The sequence below is a fragment of the Oryctolagus cuniculus genome, chromosome 5 (assembly GCF_051225735.1).
Source record: "Oryctolagus cuniculus isolate XC-2025 breed Fujian yellow rabbit chromosome 5, ASM5122573v1, whole genome shotgun sequence".
In the NCBI taxonomy this organism is placed as follows: domain Eukaryota; kingdom Metazoa; phylum Chordata; class Mammalia; order Lagomorpha; family Leporidae; genus Oryctolagus; species Oryctolagus cuniculus.
This window is the reverse complement of record NC_142871.1, coordinates 89,254,644-89,281,602: the sequence shown is the minus strand read 5'-3', so window position 1 is coordinate 89,281,602 and position 26,959 is coordinate 89,254,644. Positions and strand designations below refer to the sequence as shown.

General features: G+C 41.1%; 1 protein-coding gene across 2 annotated transcripts in view; it reads right to left on the bottom strand.

Moving 5' to 3' along the window:
• UBE3D (ubiquitin protein ligase E3D) overlaps window positions 1–26,959 on the bottom strand; it is a 189,250-nt gene that overhangs the window by 63,958 nt on the left and 98,333 nt on the right. For both annotated transcript variants that reach the window (XM_070073839.2, XM_008263152.5), the window contains exon 9: window positions 20,318–20,456. In XM_070073839.2, the coding sequence (XP_069929940.2) occupies window positions 20,318–20,456 (139 nt within the window). The remainder of the gene's footprint in view (window positions 1–20,317; window positions 20,457–26,959) is intronic.

Below are 26,959 nucleotides of genomic sequence, written 5' to 3'. Positions count from 1 at the left end.
GAATGAGACTCTAAATTTGTTAAAGTAACAGCTGCTTGGGTCAATTCAAATTATATAAAATATATTAAAATGTTATAAATGGTGTCAGACCTATACTGTATTTATGTTTTTGCTTTCCAGCTAAAGTGGTCTTATAAAAATAAGAGTAAATTCTGTGTATACAAGCCTTTATGTTGTTAACTAAAGTAAGCCAATGCAGATTGGTTCAGAAAATTGAGGTAATGCAAACACCCTTCGGTTTGCTCAGTGGCTTGCTTGCTCAGTTTTACATGTCTTTGATATGCTTTAAACTTGTTTCTCTTAATGAGGAAGATCTTTTCAAAGTTGTAAACATACACTAGTGTTTGCTGTCCAGGAGGTGTTATCCTCATGTTACTTAAAAACATAAAAATGTAATTTTAACTTCTATTTCAGATAATGGTGTGGTATTCATTAATAACTCAGTGTCTTAAGACATCTAGGCATCAGTGCTAAGTAAAACTTGGGAAAATATATTATATATACTTTTAACATCTCAAATTTGATAAAAAAAAAAAACTTTGAGTTTGTTAACATGTATTCTCATAGGTTTTCCATACATGACAATTCAAGGCTATGTAAAAGAAACTACGGGTATAAAGTTTCAAAAGGTGTAAACAAGTCATAAAAAGTTTTAAAATGTTTACCTAAAGTTAAAGTCTGATCTTCTGTTATAACAATGGGGTTTAAAAAAAAAAAAAAAAGATGTACTAATGTTAGTAAATATCTAAAAATGGTCTAAATCATAAATCTTGGAATCTGTTTCTGCAAAAACTGTAACGTCTATTTTAACAGTGTTTGCTTATTCGGTTACTCTGCCATTTCTAGAGTTAGGTCCTGTAAGCTCTTTTTTTGACTCTGTTAAATAATCCTAAATTATGTAAACTCTTATATACAAGGTTTTTTTTTATATCTGGTTTATTCGACAACAAGAGACATAAAATTCATGTTAATCCATTGTGTACTCTACTGTCTCTGTTAAGTTATGATTATGCAGAAGATGCTAAAAAACTGGGTTCCAGAAACCCAAGAAAGCGCTAGTGTCCACAGGCTACACGGTAAATACCCGGAAGCCAAAGAATGGCAGAGACCTCTGCCACAATTTCTCCTCTAAGTCAGGCTACAAAGTAAACACTGGTTAAACTGCCAGTTAAATCTAAAAGCCCAAAAAGTCAGGCTAGAGACCCAACTCGCTGCCTCACTTCTCTTTTCTCTTCCAGAAGGGAAGTTACTACTGTTCTGCAGGACTCTCCACTGTGATGTACGGTTTGATCCCCAGACCTTATGTAAGGGATGACTGACCTTTTCTGTAATAATGCCTGGCCACAGTATAGGGCCCCAAACAACAACAACAACAACAAAAAAAAAGGTTAAAGTATAAAATAATATGACAACTAGATCAATTTTTCAGTGTAAAAAGTTACACTGACGACCTCAAAAGTATGCAAGCAGGTCACCACAGTTGATCTTACCTATAGGGTCATAGTTCTCCTCATGGGCACGGTCTTAACTCGCAGGAAAATACTAAGTGTCAGAATTTGCCCATGACCATAGTTTTTCTAGCTCACCCTGATATTTAAAAAAAATCTCCAAAAATCAGGATTGGGTTAAGCACCCCCTTGACTGACATCATAGAGGCTGCCTCCTTGGTCTACTTTATTAGAGACCAAAAAAATGAGGAGCAAGCTAGCAGCAGAGGATAGGCAACAGACCAATCAATGGCTGCTTTACACGGTGATTGCCATCAAGGAGACCCAGCAAGGCCAGTGCACCCCAAATGGCACCTGTTGCTGATATAAGGAGACAGGGCATTGGGCAAGCAGCTGTCGTGACAGCAAATGCCTTCTGTCAGCCCTGCCAAGAGCACGGCCACTGGACACGGAACTGCCCTGGGTGTCGAAGGACTCCTGGTTCAGAACCGCTGACCCTGTGGCCCCGAGCTAAAAAGCCTTTGGCTCTGCCCAGCCTCTGCCCAGCTTCCAGCTCCAGCCACTGCTATTGAGGGGATGGCCTAGGGTCAGTAAAACGCAAGTTGCCTATTTCCATCAGCCTCCTATTCAGCTCTCCTCCTAGTGCATCCATGTAATGCAAGTCAACAGGGTGCCTCCCTTAAAGGAGATTTGCATCTCTTTCAATTCTCTTCCAGCACCCCATGGACAGGTCTGGGCCTCACACACCCAGCCAGGCCTTAAAAGTCTATCCAATAACATTAAGCTTAGAAAGCCCTCCCTGCCAGTTCCTAAAAACAGGGCTTTCGGTAACAGCTAACTCAGATAGCCCTACACCAATTTGAACAGGTCCTCACTGAGGACTTAAAGGGCCTATCTCTTAAGGGGTGTGCACAATAATCCATAATATAAATGGTTAAATGTAAATAATTCATTAGTCTGTCCTTTTCCCAGCCTGAGACTCTAGTCTTGTACATTGACTTAACTTCCTAGCAAAACTGGCTACTAAATATCAAAAAAAAAAAAAAAAAAATTGTCTCTGGGTCAATCAGACTAGACAGGCACAAACCCAGATTTGTACTTTTCCTGGAAAAAGCCAAACAGCTCCAGGACCAGGCCAAGCAGAGCTGGGATTTCTGGCCTGACATCTGGTCATGGAAATCCTGGCTATTTCCTCTCCTTGGCCCGCTAACTTCTGCAATCTTGATGCTTCTCTTTGCACCGTGTGTTTTTAATGCCCTTGTTCGTTTTGTCTCTAACAGACTAAAAGCTGTTGAACTCCAAATGGTCATCAGGCAAGACTTCCAGCCCATTCCACTGGACGACTTGAGCAGCCCTCTGGACCGAGCAACACAGTCTTTCCAAGGCCACTGTTGCACACCATAAGACAGGTAGCAAGAGGAAATACCCAAATCCCCCTCGACGCCCACATGCCAGCTTCGAAGAAGTTACAGAAAACGGAACTCCATCCATAATCCCAAAGAAGAATTTTGGGTATTACCTCTTGAGGGGAAAATATTAGGCAGAAAGTCAGTTATGAGCTTATGTGTGTGTGACATAAAGGCCTAATGTGTCCAGCATATGCATCTGCATCTCAGTCATCCTGACAATGTTTCACGGGCAGCCTGGCCTTTGCATCCTGCCCTGCCCCCTTCTACCTGATAACCTGCCAGGTGGAGATGCCCGCCCCTTCTGCCTGACAAATCTTCCACAATCTCCCAGATGCAGCCCAGTATCTGCATTTCAGTATTACAGAACAGGCGGGGGGTTAAATCTCATTTTCATGGGGGTGGGTTATGCGCGGCCCTAAAAAAAAAAAAAAAATGTTGTTTTTATGTCAACTAAACTGAGGTGGTTAGAAACTCCATGGCCAAACTCAAAAAACGACTGAAAAAACGGCAACGGGAGAGGGAAACTCAACAGGGATGGTTTGAGTCATAGTTCGGCCGGTCCCCGTGGCTTACTACTCTACTGTCAGCCCTAACAGGACCCTTAATTGTTCTACTCCTAATTGTAACCATAGGACCTTGTATGTTAAATAGACTCATCACCTTCGTGTGGAAACAAGTTAAAAATGTTAAACTCATGGTTGTAAGACAACAATATGTCACATTAAAAGAGACAAAAACGAATAATCTCTAAGATTAGAGATCCTCACAACAAGGAGTGGGGAATGAAGAGTTAAAATTGTATATGTATGGGTGTCAAAAGTTAAGCTTAAGCTTACAGGTTTAAAAACCTTCCTGGTGCAGCTGTGAAAATAAGACAGAGTAAAGTAGCACCTTGACAGTAGGGACTCCATTTTGGAGCACTTGAGACTGCATTCTGGGAAAGCACCCCCCCACCGTGAGACTCTGGTCTGAAACTATGATCTCAAATAGTCGGACAATAGCAGTGCACTACATCACCCTTGGCAACGCACAAAAACCCCCTAGCATGATTGCTCAAGCTTAAAAGTAGAAAGGTTGCACCTGGGTTACCTGGGCTAATAATGAAGATGTGATTTGTCTATGTCTTAAAATCATAATTGCTGATTGTAAGATTTTAGCAACCGCTTAGCAACCATGTATTCTCTCCCCCCTCCCGATTTTGCGGTTTTTGCCTTTATAAACCCTATGCTGTAGTTCCTCACTGCTCCTCTGTCCTTGTCAGAGGGCCCCAACATGTTGGATCAATAAATTTAACCCTTTGCTGGTTGCATGAGAGAAAAAGTCTCTTGGAGTCGTTCCTCGGGCGGTGGGCTTTTTTTTTAGACCCTAACAAATGAATGGTGAGCCAGTTCTATTGTCATAAATGCACCTTCCTTTTCATTTCACACAACTCTAAAATTAAAAATAAAGCCACAATCCATGTACCTCTAGAAACCACACTGTAATTTGTGAGCTGAACCAGTGACAACATTTAGCAGATAGCTAAAAGGTAGGGGACATTTAATTCTATCATGACATAAGATATTTTATTTCTGTCCCATGCCCCCATCCAGCCTGAACCTCCTTGATTCTAAAAACAAGGGAGGAATGACAAAAATATTACACTAATTACACTGATTGCAAAAACGGGCACACCTTGACTTTATTGTTTCCAAAGTGCTTTCACCAACTGGAAAGTCAGTGTTGTTCTCCTTCTATATACACAAAAACCAAGGTTAAATTACAGAGAGCCCAAGATGACACTAAAAGTCCTTGCCCTGAATTCTTCAAATTTAGGGTAATGCCAGATAAAACAAGCAAAGCAGGCAAGCAGCACTGAGCGAGGAAGCTGAAAGCCACTGGCCTGCCTGAAGGGGTTGAAGTCAAAGGTGGGCTTTTGGGTAGAGGAGATTAGGGACTGGACTCAGACCGCCAGATATTCATGACAGTGGACCAAAGAAAGTTGTTGCTGACAATCACTGGGGCTTATGACTTATTGGGTCTCCACATCTACAGGAGTGAAAGGATACTGACCCAACCTTACCACCAGAACAGAGCCAAGCCACGGGCTGGTTCAGTGAGGGAAGCCCCAGTACCAACACACAGACGTACCACCATTGTGGATACTGTGCGGGACTGCAGGCCTTGGCAGGCAGGGTTAAAGTTGCTGTAAGATCAACAGAGAGGTGAGATAAGTGTTGGGGACAGACAAGGAGAAGAAAAGAGAACTTAAATAAGGGTGAGTTTTGAAACCAAAATTTCAACAGAAATGAAGGAATCTTATCCTAAGTTAGACAGAAAACTAACAACTAGATGTTTATGCACCTCTAGACACAATTAAAATAACAGAACAAACCAAAAGACTTAAAAGCAGATATGTTCAATGTTCTCAAAAAGATTTTAAAAATTTAATACCTTGGAAATGAAAACATATCTTCACTGAAATAAACTTAAATAATGGGGAAGACACCAGGATGAAGGAATTGTTATATCTACTTCTGAGGAACTAATCTTGAATGTAGCTCTGAGATACAAGTGTGTGTGTGTGTGTGTCTATAATTAATAGATTATACACACACACACAGACACACACACACACAGACACACACACACACACACACATACACACACAGAGTTAGGAGACCAGGAGAATAGATTTAAAAATTCTAATATATGTCTAGTAGGAGTCAGAAGGAAATGAGGGGAAGATGGATAATGAAATTTAATATATAAGAGCTGGCAATTATCCAGAATGAATTAAAGACAGGAATCCACACAGGGAGTACTCTCAGAGAACTAAGTAGAATAAATTTTTATAAAGATTTATTTTATTTATTTATTTTAAAGGCAGAGCAGGCCCTGGCACTGCGGTGCAGTGGGTTAGTCATCCACCTGCAGTGCCGTCATCCCAGATGGGTGCCGGTTCTAGTCCTGGCTGCTCATCTTCCAATCCAGCTCTCTGCTATGGCCTGAGAAAGCAGTGGAAGATGGCTTAAGTCTTTGGACCCCTGCACCCATGTGGGAGACCAGAGGAAGCTCCTGACTCCTGGCTTCAGATTGGCGCAGCTCCGGCCATTGCGGCCATTTGAACCACTGGATGGAAGACCTTTCTGTCTCTCCCTCTCACTGTAACTCTGCCTCTCAAATAAATAAATAAAATCTTTAAAAAAAAAAAAAGGCAGAGAAACAGAGATGGAGGGAAGAAGAGGGAGAGTGCAAGAAAGAAGGAAATGGAGAGGGAGAGATCTTGCATCTGTTGGTTCATTCCCCACATGGCTGCAATAACCATGCCTGGGTCAGGCAGAAGCCAGGAGCCAGTAACTCCATCCTGGTCTCCAACATGGGTGGCAGGACCCAAGCACTGGAGCCATCATCTGCTGCCTTCCTAGGCATATAAGCAGGATGCTGGATCGAAAGCAGAGCAGCTGGGACTTGAACCAATACTCTGATGCGGGATGCCAGTGTTGCAAGTGGCAGCTTAAACTGCTGTGTAACATGGTGTACCCAACAGAGTAAACTTTCAACTTCACACCAGTAGAAAAAAAATAGTTACTTTCAGAGCAACAAGAAACAGTCTTCTAACAGCTATTTTAACAAAAATAGATGGCTGAAGGCAATGACTGATAGAGCTTCAAAGTGGAAAGGGAAATAGGATCTATACCTACCTTAGTCATCATTCAAACTGCGAAGAAAATGAAGACATTTCTAGACACAGGGAAGAGAGTTTACCATTCATAGCTCATCAGTGGATTTGAAACCAAAATCAAACAAAACATAAAGGCTAACAATTGATAACCTATGAGGTAATGAATAAGAAAATATCTAAAATGATTCACTGAAGTAAAATACAAGAGATGATAGGAATGAGGTAATGTAGGGTGAGAAGACAGAATGTGCCTACTAAGTTTAAAAATGATAAGGTCTCTGCCTTTTTCAAAAAGATAAAAGATCCTGAACAATGCTCTTTACTGGAAGACTTTACATTTTATATACAAGAAAACTGCAAGCTATCACTTCCAAGGTAGCAGAGAATTTTTTTTTTAAAGTGAAAAAACTATCAAGTCAAGAGAAGACAAGAAATAAGAACAAAAAAGAAAAGATAAAGTATGGTAATCAAGAAACAAATATATCATGTCCTCCTCTCATGTCAGACATAAATCTAAAAATATCAGTAATCACAATATACGTAAACAGATCCCACTCACCTACTGAAAATGAAGATACCAATAACCACAGCTTGTTTTCTGTGCTCTGATTTCTGCTAAGACTATTAGCATATTTGGGGGACCTGATGAAATGTAGCTGAGTGTTCAAATGGACAATGTTTCAAGTGTTTACGGCCTTAACAATGATTTTCAATCTGAAGCTAAATAAGAAGAAAACTCAATAATTTGAAACCAGCAGGAAAGGAGTCAAAAACACTGGGACTATGTATAAATGCATTTTTTTTTATGAAGAGTTGCATTCAGCTCTAAAGAGACAAGAAAAGACACCAGCACCTGAACATAACTCTGCTAATTCTTTTTTTCCAGTGTAGTCTGTGTTCTCTTATCACAGCTTGAGACAATACACCAGACACCCCCTTGCATGTTACAGATTCATCACACTACCTTGAATTATTGAAAACCAACTGCTGATGCTGACTGCATGAAGCCCCTGGATGAAGCTACAGAAATTCTTCCCTGCTGCCCCAACATAATCGCTCCTTGGTGACCATCATTCTGAGCTTCTAAGCCACAAAGAAGTAACCTGCTGATTTCTAAGAGAAGGCAAATTGGATGACAGTTTTTCTCTTTGGGCTAACTTAATCTACAAGCTCGCACACTGCTATGAATCCTTTAACTACTGAAACTTGGAGTCAGTGGGTTTTAGACTCGCACACTGCTATGAATCCTTTAACTACTGGAACTTGGAGTCAGTGGGTTTTAGACTCGCACACTGCTATGAATCCTTTAACTACTGGAACTTGGAGTCAGTGGGTTTTAGAGCTGGAGGAATGAAAACACAGGGGCTTACACAGATCTCATCGGAGCCAAGTCCAAAGCCCAAACCTATCTTCCACCCCCACACAAGGACTTCTCCCCATTGTGCCACTTGCGAGGAGCTCCAATAACTTCATCCTTGTTCCTCACGATTCCTTTGGCTCCAGCACCTTTTCTATTCCAAATCTGTCCCCTTGCACTGAAGAGATGAGTCCCTACCAGGAGGGCTCACCAGAGGTTCTCAATGAAGCTTAGGAGAGTTTCACCTTCTAATCCATCACTGTCTAGAGGCTGGCATCCTTCCTAGGTGTTGTTTCCCAATCTAGTCAGCAAAGCTCCTGAGAACAAAACAGCAACTCCTTCCATGAGCAATTGAGTTCAGGTATCTGGATACCATTTTGCTTATAAAAGCAGACTTTAGCCTCCTTTCTAAGAAAGTGAGACTACTGTCAGGAAGTTGCTTGACTGAACACAGCAAGTTCAGAATGTGGGAAGCGACAAAGTCCTCTGGTTAACAGCTCCAGGCAAGGGAAGAGGCTCACATGTTACAAAGTTTTCTTGGAGTAACAATACTTGTAAACAAAGTACAAACACAAAACCACTGGGAAATTCCTAAGCCACACATGTTTCCATGTAGACCACCAACCAGAGTCAAAACCAAAGGGTGAAACGGAAGTGGAAGAGGCTGGAGGGAGGACAGGGAAAGAAGGAGCAAGGGCAAAAACAAAGCGATGCCAGAGAACATTGTAAGCTTCATCCACACAGTCCATCTTTACTTCCTACACATGAAAGAGGGAGGTGCCAAGGGTCAGGCGACTCCCTCACTCCCTCAATCCTGACCCTTCCTGTGGTTGGTTGGGAAGATCTTGTGGCACAGACTCCATTCTCCTGGAGAACATCAAAACAAACAAACAAAAGCAACACAAAGGACACAATCTGGCTTTATGTATGCTTTTCTTCCATTAAACACTTTCAAGATGTTCAAAAGAAATAAAGACCTGTTCCATTTAAAAAAAAAAAAAGTTATATTATTCAGCCTGGGTGAATAAATTGGGAACATCTGGAAGTAGACAAAATGACTCTGTGTTCCTCTACATTGAAAGGAACTTTAAAAACACACACAAGGGTACTTCCAAAAGTTCACAGAAAATGAAATTAAAAGATCTGTTTATTTTGGTGCAAAATAAATTTGAAAGACATGCATACAAGGGGTCTTCAAAGAGTTCATGGAAAATGCGTATTATGGAAAAACTATGCTTGAATTTCAGTATTTTTGCATCAAAATACATTTTTCTTTTAATTCTATTGTCCAAGAACTTTTTGAAATATCCTTAGACACAGTTTAATCCAATCATCGCTTGGTATAGGTAAAGAAATTGGGACCTAGAAAGGTTACCTGACTAGACTGGGGTCACAAGTGCAGTTGGTAGCAGATTTGAGACTGGACCCTTTCTGTTCTCAACTAGCATGAGGGACTACTCTACTACATCAGACTTGCCAGGAGGAGAGAAGACCTCAGAGGCTGGACACCCCTGAAGGAAAGAGGAAGTCCAGACACTGGGGGACAGAGGATGCTGGGTGTTCACACCAAATGGCAAAAAGATGAGTTGCAGAGGTCACCAACATCTGAATTCTACAAATCATCTGAGTGTAAAGAGTGGATATGGCAGAAAAAAAAATAAATAAATAAAAGAAAAAGTGCAAACTTCAGGACAATCCACTTTAGTGCAACAGATGGTAGTGTCAAGTTCAGTTTAATAAGGAACAGTGAAGAAAAGAGGAAAATATGAGTCATTAAGCTATTTGAGCTAGTGATTAAGAATTTGTCATAAATTAAAAACTTTTCATTTCTCATTTTAGTGGGGCATAGTCCACTGTCATGTGAGTGTCTGTTACAGTTTGATTCTTGAAAACCTTTATCAGAAACTTTGGGTGCCTGTTGTAATGTGGATTCTGAGGTTTTACTTGGGAGTTATTGAATCAGAATCTCTCAGCTGTCACAGGGCAATCTGAATTTTAAATGAGCTTCCCATGTGCACTGACATTTAAGAAGCAGTCTCATTGATAATCACATCATCACAGAATTAGACAAAACCTATCTGTACTCCACTGCTGCCCACCTCCATTTCTGGGTAACTGATACTGTGCAGAGATGATGAGTGCACTCAAATCGCAAGGTGACCCAGAGCCTGTGTGCCTCTGACACCAGGTCTCCTCTCCCTACCATGCCATGAAGGGCAGATGGACTGAACTGGACAGACAGCAGTGGGTTCAACTTTAGGATTCTGTTATTTTTAGACTAAACGGGAAAATAAATATTGCTTTGCTAATAAAAAACATATCACATTTTTCTATCAATGGCAAGTGTTTCCTTGAGAATAAGGAAAATGTTATTAATAAGCAGCAAATAAAACAAGAGACAAAATTGTGGATTTAGTAGGCTACACCTCATTCCTGCTTCTCTCAATAACGCCAATGCCAGAGCACCCCCATTCACATCAGACTTCCCCTACCATGTGCTCCAGAAGGTACGGATACTGCCCAGCTTTGTCCACAACTTTGACTCCTTGGCAGGGGTAGTGATGTCTGAGCATCAGGGCTCCCGTGGGACTCTGAGCAGGAAAAGCAGCCTCCTGAAAGGAGTGACTGGGCAGCAATGTGGGCTGGTAAATGTCCCATTCCCCAGGCTCTCTGCCTTGTCTCATTCTTCATGTTCTCCCCAGAGGACGGCAGAACAGTAGAGTTCGATATGAAAGAAGACAGAGCAAGGGACAATTCAGACTAGAGAACTGTATTCAACTGATTCCCCAAAACACGGAATGCACCGCAGGGCAAAAGGGAACGAAGGCAGCAACATCATTTCACACTCAAATGGCACTTCTCAGAAATCTGTTTGGAGCAGTAATCACTACCGCTCTGTTTGGAGCAGTAATCACTACCTGGAGACTGGATTCTGTAAATATAATGACTAGCACTCAATTCCCGACTGTCTCTATCCATTGAAGGCAAAGGCTTAGGTGGACAGAATGAAGGCAGACACACCAGGGGACTAGTGGGTGGCAAAACTACTCCCTTCTCAATTCCCTGGGTTGTACCCGTATTGAGCAGAAGGGCTCAGTAAAAAGTCCGGGGAGTGCCATCCCGATTCCGTGCAGCTCTAGCTGCCTCCTGATGACGTCTGTAGCAGCCCTGGGACATATGGAATTGTTTTCAGCCTCCCTCCTCTCCCATTCTCACCAAGCAACACGACCCTCCCATGTAGAGTCCCCCAGGCCTCTGGACAGTTTCTGGGAAGGCTGTCTTCACACCAGAAGAATAAACAGAGGAAAAAGCACAATGCTGCCATCATCATCTTTTTTCCTTTTCTTTTCTTTCTTTTTTTTTTTTTTTTTTTTTGAGAACCACAGGTGGAAAATGTTTTATACTTGCATGCAGTGGAGGACATCTTCATTATGGAGTAGAAAGCCTAAATAAAAAGAACAGAACCCAGTGGTGGAAACAAACCCGTCAAAAACAGCACATACAAGAAGCTGTTGTTGATTAGGGCATCTGAACTGGGGACCTTGAGAAGCTGAGCCATTTCACAGAAAAAGTGGGGCATTTCAGTGCCAATAGAGAAGATCAATTGTGTCATGAGTAAAATGTGGACCAGGCTAAACCACAAAGTGGTGAACCAACTCACATGAAACAGGACGTGGAAGCAGGGGTTTATGGTAACTGTGTAGTTCAATGGTTGGCAGATGGCCACAAACCAGTAAGAGGTCTTTGCGGTCAGGAATAAATGTTCTGTTCCAACAAAATTCTTTAAAAAATACACCTGAGTGAGATATCCTCTGTAGTACATATCTTTGCTGTGTCTGGATGTTCACCAGCATTTTGGGGACTGTAGTAGAGGTTAAACAGATGTCAACAAAGGACAAATTGCAGAGGAAGAAACACATGAAGCTGTGGAGGTAGAAGTCAGAGCTGATGGTCAGGATGATGAGCAGTTTCCCAAACATGGTGACTAGCTAGTTGGGCAATTTTCACTGATGTGCAATCTGTGTGGGGGTTGAGTGTGTGCACCCACACATTAAAAACACAGATGGACTTTCAAATGTCAACAGTGGGGGCCAGCCCTGTGGAGTAGTGGGTTAAGTCATCACCAGTGATGCCAGCATCCCATATGGGTGCAAGTTTGAATCTTCAAGTCCCTGCTGCTCCACTTCCAATCCAGCTCCCAGCTAATGGCCTGGGAAAAGCAGCAAAAGATGGCCCAAGAATCTAGGCCGCCTGCCACCCATGTGGGAAACTTGGATGAAGCTTCTGGCTCCTGGTTTTGGACTAGCCCAGCCCCAGGCATTGTGGCCATCTGGGGAGTGAACCAGCAGATGGAAGACTCTTTCCCTTTCTCTCTCTCTGTAACCCTTTCAAATACATAAATAAATCTCTAAAAAAATACACAAAATGTCCATATTGGTTATTCCTAGTGATTTTAATTTTCTTTATACTTTTTCCAATTTTAAATATGAATGTAATGTGTTTTTATAACCATGGGGAAGTTCCTTTAAGAAGTAACAATGGCGAGGCCAGCACTGTGGCGTAGTGGGTAAAGGCGCAGCCTACAGTGCCAGCATCCCATAGGGGCGCCAGTTCGAGTCCTGGCTGCTCCATTTCCGATCCAGATCTCTGCTATGGCCTGGGAAAGCAGTAGAAAATGGCCCAAGCCCTTGGGCCCCTGCACCTGCGTGGGAGACCCAGAAGAAGCTCCTGGCTCCTGGCTTCAGATCAGCACAGCTCCAGCCATTGTGGCCAATTGGGGGGTGAACCAGTGAATGGAAGACCTCTCTCTCTCTCTCTCTCTCTCCCTCTCCCTCTCCCTCTCCCTCTCCCTCTCCCTCTCTCTTACCTCCCACTCTCTCACTTTCTCACTGCCTCTCCTTCTTTCTGTATATCTCTTACAAATAAATAAATAAATCTTTAAAAAAAAAACAGAAATAATAATGGCTACAATTTACCAGATGAGCATGGCATGTAGAAGAGAGATGCGATCATTTCTCTGGCACAATCACAAAAAGTCAGTAGAAAGAAAGGATGTAGAGATAAAAACTCCACTTCTCTATAATTCGTTGCTACTACTCACATGTAAAATTCCCAGGCCTTTGCCTACCTAGCTCTAGGGACACCCATAAATCATTAAAAAAAAAAAAAAAAAAGGCTCTTAAGTTTAAACCACAGTGTCAAACTTCTTTACCACCAATGTGTCCCACCTGGAATGGCAGCAAATGGCAGACAAAACCAAACTTCATGTGTTATTCTGTTTAATTCAAATATTAACAAATAGTGAAAATGTAGCTGAAGAACTATTTGTGAAATTATCACTTTGTAATAATTGAGAAATTGGATATATGGTTTTGTTTGTTTGTTTTACAGGCAGAATGGACAGTGAGAGAGACAGAGAGAAAGGTCTTCCTTTTTCCATTAGTTCACCCTCTAATGGCCACTGCAGCCGGTGAACCATGCCGATCCGAAGCCAGGAGCCAAGTGCTTCTCCTGGTCTCCCAAGCACTTGGGCCATCCTCCACTGCACTCCCAGGTCACAGCAGAGAGCTAGACTGGAAAAGGAGCAACTGGGACAGAATCCGGCGCCCTGACTGGGACCAGAACCCGGTGTGCCGGCGCCACAGGTGGAAGATTAGCCTATTGAGCCGTGGCGCCAGCCAAGGATATATGGTTTGTACATCATGCAAATGATAAACTGAAGTATCCATGGATTTCTCAAAGTTAATATCAAACTATAGGGGCCAGTGCTGTGGCGCACTAGGTTAATCCTCCACCTGTGGCACCGGCATTCCACATGGGTGCCGGTTCTAGTCCTGGTTGCTCCTCTTCCAATTCCACTCTCTGCTGTGGCCTGGGAAAGCAGTAGAAGAAGATGGCCTAAGTGCTTGGGCCCCTGCACCCACATGGGATACCAGGAAGAAGCACCTGGTTCCTGGCTTCGGATCAGCACAGCTCCGGCCACTGCAGCCATTTGGGGAGTGAACCTTTCTCTCTGTCTCTCTCTCTCAATGTCTGTAATTCTACCTGTCAAATAAATAAATAAAATCTTTAAAAAATATATCAAACTATATACCAATATCATAATCAATCACGATTTCCTTGCCTAGAGTAGTTTATGGGCCTCTTATTCCAAGTGCTTCAATTGCTTCACCCTTCCACACTAAAGAGTGTGTCACTTCAAATCGATCTAGAACTAGGGAAATATCCCTGGCCAACTTAAGATTTTCAGGCAGCAATACATCAAGTCTACAAAGTTTTTTGTCTTTTCTTTTCTACATATTTCACCATTTTGTTAAAACACACAGTATAAACATAAACCTGCAATTTGTTGAAACTCAACTTATTTGCCAGGATCCACAGTGCTTTGGAATGTTACTCCTACCTCTGCCAGGGGTAAAAGCTGTGCTTCCCTAAAGGATGATAATAAAGGGATACCACTGCTGCCAGATACTAAAAATTAAATATACAAAACCCAAGACTGTCAAAGAAGGGCTTTTGGCTTTCTTTGGTATAACTGTCATGTGATAGAATAATAGACTCAGAATCAGAAGACCTGGGATTGCAAATAGTCTTGTATTTCAGTAGTTACATAAATTTGTACACATTCTTTCTTTACCTCTAAAATGAGAGTGGATATGAGGATTCAGAAAAGGCTAATGTTTGTGAAAATATTCAATTCAAAATTGCTTTAAAAGACAGCAATATATATGACTGGGGGAGGGTCAGGGGGAAGCTTCAAATTTAAGGCCCTAGAAAATTCCATCCAGAGTGGGATGGCCAGGAGCAGCTGGGAGGAGCTGGACTTGGAGTTAATGAGGTAAAGTGTGGGACTGAACAAAAAAGGTTTCCTCAGGTCAGGGATCGAGGCTGTGGAACACTCCATCTGTGTCTCTCAGTTAAGTATCATTTCCAAGGGAGACTTCTCTTGGACATTCTCCGTAGGAGTCAAGCCATAAATTAGGAGAGAGGCAGAATCTAACCAGAAGGCTCAATATACCAACAGAGCCATGTTACTACCCAGATGCACAGTTTTTAGGGTGGATGAGATTTAACTGAAATAAAAGTGGAAGCAGGTGCCAGGTGGGGAGCAAAGCTCAGTCAGGTGCCTTCTCACCAAATTCCAAGGAACTCCAAAGGAAGATCTCATTCCTATTGCACCTTTCTGTCTATGGTGGCCCTCACCAGAAGGAGAACCATTTAGTCACTAAAGGAACAAACAATCTTATTTACAATCCACCTGTCAAACTGCACCACCACTTTTACAGAGATAAATAAGACTGCCTCTAGGGTCGGCACTGTGGCACAGTGGGTAGAGCTGCTGGCTGTGACACTGACGTGCCACCTGAGCACTGGTTCAAGTCCCGGGGGCTCCACTTCTGATCCAGCGCCATGCTAATAGGCCTGGGAAAGCAGAAGAAGATGGCCCAAGCATTGGGGCCTTTATACCCACATGGGAGACCCAGATGGAGTTCTGGGCTCCTGGCTTTAGCCTGGCCCAGCCTTGGCCATTGTGCCCATTTGGGGAGTAAACCTCTTCATGTGTGTGTCTGCCTTTCACATAAATAAATAAATCTTTAATTAAAAAAAAAAACTGCCACTAAGAACACACACTAGCACACTCTGCCTTGGTCATCCAAATCTGAAGATATAACATAAAACAGTCTATCCCCATTTGTATTCTACAAAACACTAATCCCATAGAATGCACCAAGAAAAAGTCTACCTGATATCATGTGCATTTGGGAAATAATATTTACTATATTTTTCAACTAAGAAGGTCACATTGCCCTTTAAGTACATGAAAAAGCTCGAAAAAGGCCTGCAGTGCAGCAGGTAAAGCCACCACCTGCAGTGCTGGCATCCCATATGCTTGTGAGTTTGTGTCCTCGCTGCTCTGCTTCTGATCTGGCTTGCTGCTAATGGCCTGGGAAAGGTGCAGAAGATGCCCAAGTGTTTAGGCCCCTGCCACCCACATGGGAGACCTGAAAGAAGCTCCTGGCTCCTGGCTTCGGCCTAGCCTAGCCCCAGCCATTGAGGCTTTCTGGGACTGAACCAATGGATGGAAGATGTCTCTCTCTGTCTCTCCCTTTCTCGCTATCTCTCTTTCTCTGTAACTCTGATTTTCAAAAAAATAAATACTTGTTTTAGAAATTAAAAAAATAAAAAGTAATCGTTTAAAACATATAACTTCATTTAATCAAACTTATTAAGAGGCAATATGGTTTACTGGCTATGAATGGGGGATTCTAGAGCCATGCTTTTTATCTCACATTCCTTCCCTTGCTAGTTGAGTGAGCTTGGGAAAGTTCTTCTCTCTTGCTCAGTTTCTTTATCTGAAATGGGAATAGCTGTCCTGAAAATGAAATGAAGAATACCTGGAATACAGACAGCCTCTAATAAATACTAGCTATTATGATTTATATCTGATGATTAATAAACATTTTTATAACACCTATTCACATTCTAAAGAACCTGTGTCCCATGGAATAGAGAAATGCTAGTATAGAAAAATCCTCTCTCTACTTGAAGAGAAATCTGTCTCTTCTATAGCACAAAAAGAACACAGCAAGAAATCAGTTTCAATCCCCAGTAGCAACTTATTCTTCCCAGGTGTGTTTCCTTCTCTACAAAAATAAGATCATTAGACTAGTTAGTCCCTCTAGCTATGACAGGCTAAGATTCTAGCAAAAAGGCACAGTTCCATTAAAACCAGCAGCTCTTGCCCAGTCCTGGCTCCAACTGACTGACTGCTCTTATGGTGCCACCTCGCAGATACCTAATCATGGCAGGGCTTCATGTTAGCAGCTTGCTGGCTGCTGCCCAGCAAGATGGATATGGAAATGTTCCTGTGCCACCTCATCCCACAGCCCTAAGCAGGCAGAGTAGAATAAATGAGGAGTAGTAATGGCAGCAGCAAGCTACAATCTGCCTGTTCCACAGGACCCCCTCTGTGCACCTCCTTACCATCTGCCAAAGCTGGGCCATTGTTCTTATTTCCCCTACTGTGGTTTTCAGTGCCTACTGGGAGCCCAGTCTAGTATGCTGGTTACTCTACAGGTCTGATTATTACTAGCTTGCTCTGTGGGCTGACTTCTTTTTACGTCTTTGTATGAGGTTTCAGGTTAAAACTCAAATGTAGATATGGATCTGTGCTCAATCTTCTTGGCAAACTCTGTATGTTGAGTGCAGCACTGTCCCAGCTGAAGGAGGGCCACTGCTTCTGTTCCTGAGCACAAGCTTCTGCTATGCTTCCCTTCGCACAGTCTTTCAGATCCCCATATTGTCAAATGGCCCTTCCACTCTTCATTCTACTTATGTATCCACTCACTCACTTGGCCGATATTTATTACCTACTTCTTATAACCAGGCCCTGTCCAAACGCCACTGATGCAACGTTGAACAAAAACAGACATTCACCCTGATCTCACTCAACAAACACTGCAGTAGATGATAAAGACAAGATCATTTTAAAGAGTGGAAAGTGCTATGAGGAAAACAAAATGAGGTGAGGTTACAGTGTAATGATGATGGGCAGAAAGGGACTTGGTGGAAGGCTCATGTTAGGCCTCTCAGGGGAGAGGACAACTGAGATGAGACCTAAAAGACTAGAAAGAGCCAGCTGTGCAGAGACCTGGTGCAGACTACTGTCCCAGTGGTAGAGAGAACAGCAGCCAGTGCACAGACACTATGGCCAGAACCAGCTGTTGTTCAGGAGGGGAAAACAGAACCAGTGGATCTGCAGCAGAGTGAGTAAAAGGGAGGAGATGAGGTCAGAAAGGGATGCAGGGCCAGATGATACCACAGCTGAATAGGCCAGGATAAGGAGTTGGGATTCCAAGCAAAAATTTTAAGCATGGAGTGGTAATAAATGATAAATCCACCCCAACAACTACAGCATATATATGCTTAGCGCTATGTCCGCAATTCTCAACCAAATCCTACATCCTGTTTGCTGATAATCACATCAGGGATAATAAGGTACTGTAACAGTGGAAGCTAAAATTACAACACTACCACCAAAAGATATCCCTATTGGCTTGAGAGAAATGTTACAGTATAATTTAAGAAGCTAGAGTCTCATATATGTTAATGGCTCTAATTAATAAGATAAATCCTTCCCTTCGGGATTTGGCAGTGATAGCAGCTCAAGGAGGAGTAGCACTTGAATCCTAAAATAACAGTATTACAGAAAAAGCAACATTGCTCACAGTGACTGACTTGGCCTGGAAAGTAAGAGAATTGGAAATGTAAAGATGGTATCAAGTGTCACTCTATTATTTTACTGCTCTTGCCAATACCACTCTCCAAAATGCATCTAAAAGTGAGTTTCCAATTAGAAGAATAAATTCTGAACACACCCGATTAGCGACCCCTTTCCTTTCCACTGTACTACGTGATTAAGTAGCGTTACAAAGGCAAAAATGCCAAGCAGCGCTTTCTAATCCTGGCAGACACAATCAGTGTTTTCATCAGCCCCGTATCCTTGGGGCGAAGGCCTGCCTAGAGAAGCCGATGTCTGGGATGTTCCTGATAAAAAGTCACCTTTCCAAGTGTAAGAGCAGTGAGAAAACTTTGGCAGGCAGTGTTCCTAACATTCTGCCACGTTTCTTTAGACCTGTGAAATCTGGAGAGTGTACGTGCTCCTGACAATAATATTCAGCAAATGGACTGACACCGGATGAAGTACAACCAGCAATAGAGAGGGACATACAGTCATTAATAGCCAGATGGCGTGAAGCACTCCTCTGAGAGCACACAAATGCCACCAATAGCAGGCCAGGCTCTCAGGCACCCAGGTTTATGTGACAATGCAAGAACAACCTGCAGGAGAGCAAGGCCTCCTTCCTCCCAGGGAGATGAAATGCAGATTGGTCCTCTCAAATCCTCCACACTCAGTTTTGATTACTCTTTTATATTCGATCTTTTTGAGATCTGTGTTGAGGCTACTTCGTAATAAAATTATTATCTCCTTATATCACGCATGGATGACTGTCCTATCTGCACTAATAGGCCATAAAATCCTCGAAGTCAGAGTCATCTCTCTTGCTCCTCACTCACCCAGCATATAAAAGTTTCAAACAGTACCCAAGGGAGGGAGTGAAATAAAAAATAACTGCCTTCCAGCTTTGCTTCCCAAAGATAACTACTGTTAAATTTCTTGTATCTCCCTCCATAAAAGTTTGTGAGTATATACAAACTTTTGTGTCATTCTATGTTCAATCCATTGAGGAGAATTTAGAAGAAATGTAGACTGATAAACAGAATTTTAAATCAATCCTGGTTTAAGGCAGTAGACAACAAATAAAGAAATAATAAATGATCACAAAATAGAGACGGTGGAGGGGGCAGGCGAGGCAGACATTCCAAGGTAGACATAATCTGAAATAACAACAAATACAAGTACACATACTAAGGCCAAAGACTGAATTTTGCTCGAATGCCCAAGGCCATGAAACAAGAAAAAAGTCACAGATTCAATCTATGCAATTTCCAAGAGGGTAGGCAAGTAAATCGGTTTGGAAAAGTTATTTTTAATGAATTTCCTGAGTTATAATTCACAGGAAAATCTACATGTCTTGCTTTACCACATCACAAAGGTGCACCAAGCAGTACACACTGCTAAAGTTGGTTAGGATACATCAGCAATCCTCCAGCTGTAGAACCTCTGGTTTACTCATTTTCCAGGAGTGCATGTGGCTTTCCCACAAGCATCAGAGTGCTCATGAGTATTTCCCCATTGTCAGGAGTCATATATGTTTTCCATTACAGTCAGTCGCTACCGGATCACAACTTCAGCCACTAGTTAACATCTTCAATTGCAGTGGCCACCTCATATGACAATCAGCCGATGATCAGGAAACGGTCTTGTTGCTGATCATCCTGCTGGCCAGTCTACATCAGCACTGAGTTGTATCACAGGCAAAAATAAATATCCCAGGGAAAGGGGAAGTGATAGGAGAGGAACTAAAGGCAGGGAAATGGGGCTGAGTGGAGAGGACACTGTCCATGCTCAACATCTACTTGGCAATCTGATTTCAAGCTAGAAGTAGCAAAGGCACCAATTATGAAAGTCCTTGTTCTAGATAGCACAGCTAGGAGAAGCGAAATGGCATTCACAGGTGCTTTTGCCAGATCTTCCGGCCATTTCTCTGAGGCAGGAAAAATGGAAACTGGAGAAAACAAACCCTGGAGAGAACAAACCATGGGTTCTCCTACTCTGAGGAAATCATAGAATCACTTTTAGTTTCTATTTGTTACTTATTAAAAAGAGATAGGCAAGGCAATCCAAGTATTATGCTTATTATTATCATTTGAAACTGTGGGTTCCCATGGGCTCTTTCCTGTGAAAGACAGATCCTTGAAGAACAATTACAAGCAAAACTGAGAAATCAGACTCGAGTCAAGAACTGTTCCTTACCTGAAAGGAATTCATATGGCGAAGAGAAGGCGGCAGGGTGGCATTGCTCCTGGATAATATCAACAGCAGCTCTAAGCAGGTTGCACAGGGCAGGGTCAATGAGTGGACACTGATGTCACTTTCCCACGAGCTGGCAAGCCTGGAAGATACTAGTATGTTACGTTTCATTGACGCATCATCAGAATTATTTTTAAAATTTGATACAGATGAAAAGCTGCAGTTATGCGAGACAAAAATCAGTGTAAAAGTATAAATAAATTATCTTAAAAATTTATAGAGTAAATGTCTAAGACGTTTTTATAGAGTCATTGATATAACACAAATGGATTGAGCATTTCTCAGGCTATCATTATACTCTCACAGCATAAGAGTCATAGGAAATGAGGCCTTATTTGTGTGGGACCTGCTGGAGGGATATGGCATGCACTAACTGCCTGTCAAACGCCTTCCACATCCTATCCCTGCTCTACATGAAATGTCACTATTGTTGCCCCCATTCTACAGATGTGGAAACTGATTCAGAGCTAGACAGTTCTTATGGAATTTCCAGTTTAATGCAGTTTAAATTTTTAGAAAGATGAACGAATCCTCACGTTAAAAAATCTTGTCACCGTCCCAAGTTATAATACAAATGGAATTTGTATTTGAAGGAGAAGGTTGGCAGGAGCCTCATTTCATCCACCAGAGTAGCCCCTGAAGCAGCTCTGCTGTATCCTGTGGAACCTATCTGAAAACTCTTTCATTTGGGTGATCAGGAAAACTGAGTGCTAGAAAAGTCAAGGCACTTGTCTAAGAGGAGGCAGATGTGTAACAAGTGATAAGGTTGGGTCTAGAATTCTGGTTTCCTGACTCCTCATCTTGTGCTTACAGTAAAGGGAAAATCCAGAAAATGATGATGAGGAAAAAACATATTAAGAATAGCACAAGTCTTCTTTTTTGAACTCTGCTCTTTTTTTATTTTATTTTTGACAGGCAGAGTGGACAATGAGAGAGACAGAGAGAAAGGTCTTCCTTTACAGTTGGTTCACCCTCCAATGGCCGCTGCGGCTGGTGCACCGCGCTGATCTGAAGCCAGGAGCCAGGTGCTTCTCCTGGTCTCCCATGCAAGTGCAGGGCCCAAGGACTTGGGCCATCCTCCACTGCACTCCCGGGCCACAGCAGAGAGCTGGACAGGAAGAGGAGCAACCGGGACAGAACCTGGCGCCCCTACTGGGACTAGAACCCAGGGTGCCGGCGCCGCAGGCGTAGGATTAGCCTATTAAGCCACAGCGCCGGCCTGAACTCTGCTCTTTACTTAAGTGTTTCCACTCTGATCTCCCACCACTATCTTAATTTCTAAAGATATATAGATACATTCAATGTATATTATATGTGTATGTATTATATGTATGTAGGATATTATAAATGTGTATATATTATATGTATATAGGATATATGTGTATTTATATACACTGCTATTTCTATACACCTCTTTGCAAAGCTACAGAAAGTGGCAAAAACCAGAAGCTTCAAGAGAGAAAATCAGTGGCTGTAAGCATAATGGATTTTAACACTTTATGTGATGAGTCATAGCAAAGAGTTTAGCTGGATCATCAATCAGGCTGCTTATGCTGATATACTTCTAATGTGGGTGGCAGAGTTAACTCCCCTTTGAATCATTTGCCAACTAGCTGGCCTGAAATAGGACATGGCTTGCTTTCCTAAAAGTGGTCTGATTTCAGCAAGGACATATTTGAGTGTCTTTTCTGTGTTCTAAAAATTAATATTTTATATTGACAGACTCTGCTATTCTTTCTACTTTTGCTCATTGTATAACATTCTTAACATTTCTCTGGAATGCAAATGCAAATGCTGCTGTCTTTCAAAAAGTCAAACTTAGTACAAGTGCAGGGGCTCCAAGCTCACTCTCCACCCCCTTTCCTTCTGCCCTCCACAACGCACAGTTAGTTCCCATCCTTGAAACAGCATATCCCTACACACTCTGTGTCTTGCATATACCATTTTCTAAACCTGAACGGCTATTATCCTTCCTAGTGAACCTCTATTGACCCTGAAAAACCTATTTAAATACCATTTCTTTACTTATAGCATCCTGTTTCTCTTATAAGAACAAATTATTTGCTCAACACCATACTTGTATCTTTTATAACACCTGTACTACTGGTATTCTAAGTTGGGGGTGGCTACATCTGTAATTTTTCCTAGATCACACATAAGTGGATTCTCTAACTTTGCAGCCTTGTTGAAAATCAAAGAAAGATGTCTCAATATGCTTTTCCATGGGCACACTCAAGTATTAACCAAACACTGGCTAAAAGAAATGCAAGGGGACAGAGGGAGGTTGAATAAACGCAGGTTGGGAAACACAGAATAACTTCTATTGCTCCATGGAACAGTGGAGTGACCATAGTTCCTAATTAACTTCTATATATTCTATGTACAAACTGAAAACACAAGCTCGAAAGCTGCAAATGAAATGCAATGACAAAGAGAGAGAAATGTTAATTACCTTGATCTGATCAACACATACAGTGGATGTTTATTGAAATATGACACTATGCCCCATATACAGTTATTGTTAATTCAGAAACTTTAAAAAAAAGTTCAATGAAATGGAAATGCTAACACATCTGATTTGATCTTCACATATTGAATACACGTATCACATTATCACAAAGTACCTCATGAATATATACAATTAAAATAACAAAAGATACAATTTATGATTTAAACACAAAAGCATATGCTTTTGTCACTTCTACTTGTGTGCTCAGGAAACAATTTAAATTTTCAGAAATTATACCTTTAACCCCCACCACCCACCACAGAGCTCATAAAAGTTATTTTTAGTCTCAATTGTTGTTAAAGTGTGGTGAAAAGGATTTTGCTTTTTATGAACTGGATCTCTTCCAGCACAGCCTACTCAACACCACTTGGATTGGAAAGTTCCTTGGGAGTTCACCCATGAATCTCTCCATCTTTCTCTCTCCCTTTTTTAAAGAATTATTTATTATTTGAAAGGCAGAATTAAAGAGAGAGAAGAAGAAACAGAGACAAAGATCTCTCATCCTTTGGTTCACTCCCCAAAGGCTTACAACAGGCCAGGGCGGGGCCGTATTGAAGCCAAGAGTTTAGAATTTCATCCAGGTCTCCCACAAGAGTGGCAAGCTCCCAAGTACCTGGGTCATCATCCACTGCCTTGCAGACACATTAGTAGGAAGCTGGATAGGAAGCAGAGCAGCAGAGACTTAGCATTCAGATACAGCATATGGGCATCCTAAGCTTTGGTCTAAGGTATTCTGCCACAATGACTGTCCCCTTCTGTTTCTTCTGATCATCAATTATCCTGTGCCTAACACACCCAGTCAGTCAGGCACCTTCAGTATACTTGTCTCTAATCCTATAGCAGCCCTGAATGGCAGGCACAGTTCATTCCAATTTTGGAAAAAATTTTTATTTATTTGAGAGGGAGGGATACAGAAAGGAAGTGAGGCAGTGAGGTTGGCGGGGGCAGGGGTTCCACTGGTTCACTCCTCAAATGCTTACAATGGCCAATGCTGTGCTGGGAGCTGGGAACACAATCTAGGCCACCAAAATCTCAACTACTTAAGCCATCACCATCGCCTCCACAGTCCACATTAGCAGGAATCAGGAGCCAGAACAGGAAATTGAACCTAAATACTCAGATATGGGAAAGGAGTATCCTAACCAGTGTCAACCTCTAGAACAAATGCTCTGTTCTTATCCCATTTTAAAAGACAGAAAACCAAAAGTCAGAGACATTGAATGATTTTCCAACATTACACAATAGGTGACAGGACTGGGATTCTGTCAGCACAGCCAGAATCCAAATCCTGGCTCTCCCCACCATCCCACCCTGATCATTGAGGGTACTACACATATCCTCCTTAAGCAAATCAGAAACAGGACCTAAGTAACCAAATCTGCTAATATCTATTTCTTCTCCAAGTTAACTCTTCAGCTTACAAAATACACATATAAGAGTATTTTTATCTTTTTATAATAACTTATTTTATTCTAAGATACTACTTTATTATGTTCATACTCCAAAACTTGAGTAACAAAGGCAATAAAACAGGCATGGAAAAATATCCATTTGTTATGGTAAGAGAAAATGGTTATATGGTGAGAAAAGATTTTAGGAAGCAATATAATATATATAAATCATAATTTCCATTACAGGAAAATAACATGTTTTATTCTTCTAAAGTTTTCTTAGTACTATTTTTATAATCATAAACGATGTTATTATGTTGATGTGATTTTTGGTGCAAAAAAATGTTGAAGTTCTTCCTAAAGTTTCAACGTGCTGCTAAATGGCCATGGTGTAATCTATGAAAACAGACACTCAAATGGAAATTAGAACACATTAACACTGCCTTCTTACTACCCAGTTAGTGATCTTGGATGTGCACTCTGGATCCTGGTTCTCTCATATGACTCTGGAGTGCACACACAACTTTTCCGATGAAGCAAACCATCAAAATTTACACAACATAGGCACTATCCCACAAATAATGACTATAGTCACAAAGGAAAGATTCAGCTAGTTACACATGTTACTCATGTCTCTATGTAATTATAAACTCTTGCATGGTATAAGACTCCAACATCAACATTTTCAATTTAATCCTTAAAATATCCATCATTTAACAATTTTTGTCCCTACTGAAACTCATAGGTAAAGAATATTTTCCCAGTCACAAAACCAATGAATGATAGAAAAGAAAGTCAAGTATGACCCTTTCCATCTAAATCCTATTCTTTCTAATATCCTATAAATAAGACAAAATAGACTACATATTATTAAACTAACTCCATCCAGAAAGACTGAAAATATAAAAGATAAGCAATATGGTAATTTTAGATATCACACAATACTTCATTCTAAAATAATGTGAACAATTTTATTTTTGAAATTATACAATGCAGCTGAGTCAAATATGGCTCAAATTCCTAACATTCATCCTCAACTTTTAATTCCCACAATGTATTTTTTCTTAAAGGATGTTTTTAATGGTAAAATTTATGTTTCTCTATAATTTCAATCATATAAAATATTTTAATCACATAGAACATTCCTACATGTGGACAAAAACAGAAAATAATACAAAAAAATGAAAATATTTGTTGAGGAAAGGAAGAACTCTAGGTACACTTCCCAGTAAACTTCAGATAATGTTTTCCCTTTTCTTTTTCAATTCAGGAAGAAAAAAAAAAAAAACATAGAGAAAGCAGAAGGTAAGAGGGAGAAACAATTTGGCATGCTTAAAATTTGGTAGATACTAAAATAATCACTATGGTCATTATGAATTTAGAACGCGTGTTGACAAGCAGAAGTGTCACTTGCAACCATCTGCCCAGAGTTCAAATATCAATGCAAATGCCATTAATAATATAAGCATTTTAAGAAACACAAGGCAGAGGCCAGCATTGTGGCTCAGTAGCTTAAGCTGATGCTAGAGACACTGGCATCCCATATTGGAGTGGCAGTTTCAGTCCGGGCTGCTACATTTCCAACCCAGCACTCCTGCTAATGCACCTTGGAAAGCAGGGGAAGACGGCCTGAGAGCTTGGGCTACTGCTACCATGCAGGAGACCAGGATGGAGCTCCTGGCTCCTGGCTTTGACCTGACCACACCCAGCTGTTGAGGCTGTGGGGGATTGAACCAATGAATCAAAGAACTCTCTCTCTTTTCCCCTCTCTGCCTTTCAAATAACTAAATAAATGTTTTGTTTAAAAAAGGATTATTTCTAATATTTCTTGCCAAAGCATTATAAACTTTATGTCCTAAATCAGTACTCTTCCACTACAAATCAACAAGAAAGACACTTCAAAGGAAACAACTAACTAAACATCAGCTGAAACCTATTTCCGTGATTTTTAAAGTACAGGAAGGGAAAAGCTTTCCTTAGAGACTAGAACTGTCATCCTGGTGACCTTAATCAAGAGCCAAAATGCAAGTGGAGGACACACTATCCTTATTTCTAAACTTTTGCTTTGACGAAATTCCCTACAGAAGCAGCTCTGGTCTATTTTGATAGAGGCAACGAGAAGGGGGGAAAGGTCACTTTCTATCCACTTCTAACAAAAATGGTGAAATTGAGAATGAATCAAACCAATCAATATTAAGACAAGAACTTGAGAAAGGTAGTACAGTTCTATAGCAAACATGGAAGTCATATAATGCAGTACAAATTAAAATGAAAAAGGGATGATATGACAACTCTACCCACGATTATAAAATTTAAAAGGAGTTCAACATACCACATAAAGAAGGAAAACTGATATGGTGTAAGAGAACTCATGATGGAAATATTTAAGTAAAATTGTATGTTTCTCATATTTTAGCAGATGATTTAAAGCTTTCAGATGTGGGAAAATTCAAGAAAGCAAACAGCCTATTCAAAATGTTGAAAAATGTCATTAATACCTATAGATTCTAGAAATTCAACCTCAAAGCTAAAACAATGATAAACCTATTGATTTTAGTTCTCAAAATATCAAAATGGACAAATAAGCATTAGTGCCAGAAATCATTATAAACATACATTTAATAATAAACTTATTAACTTAGTTTTAGTTTATTTAACTTAGAATAAACTTAGTGCCAGAATCAT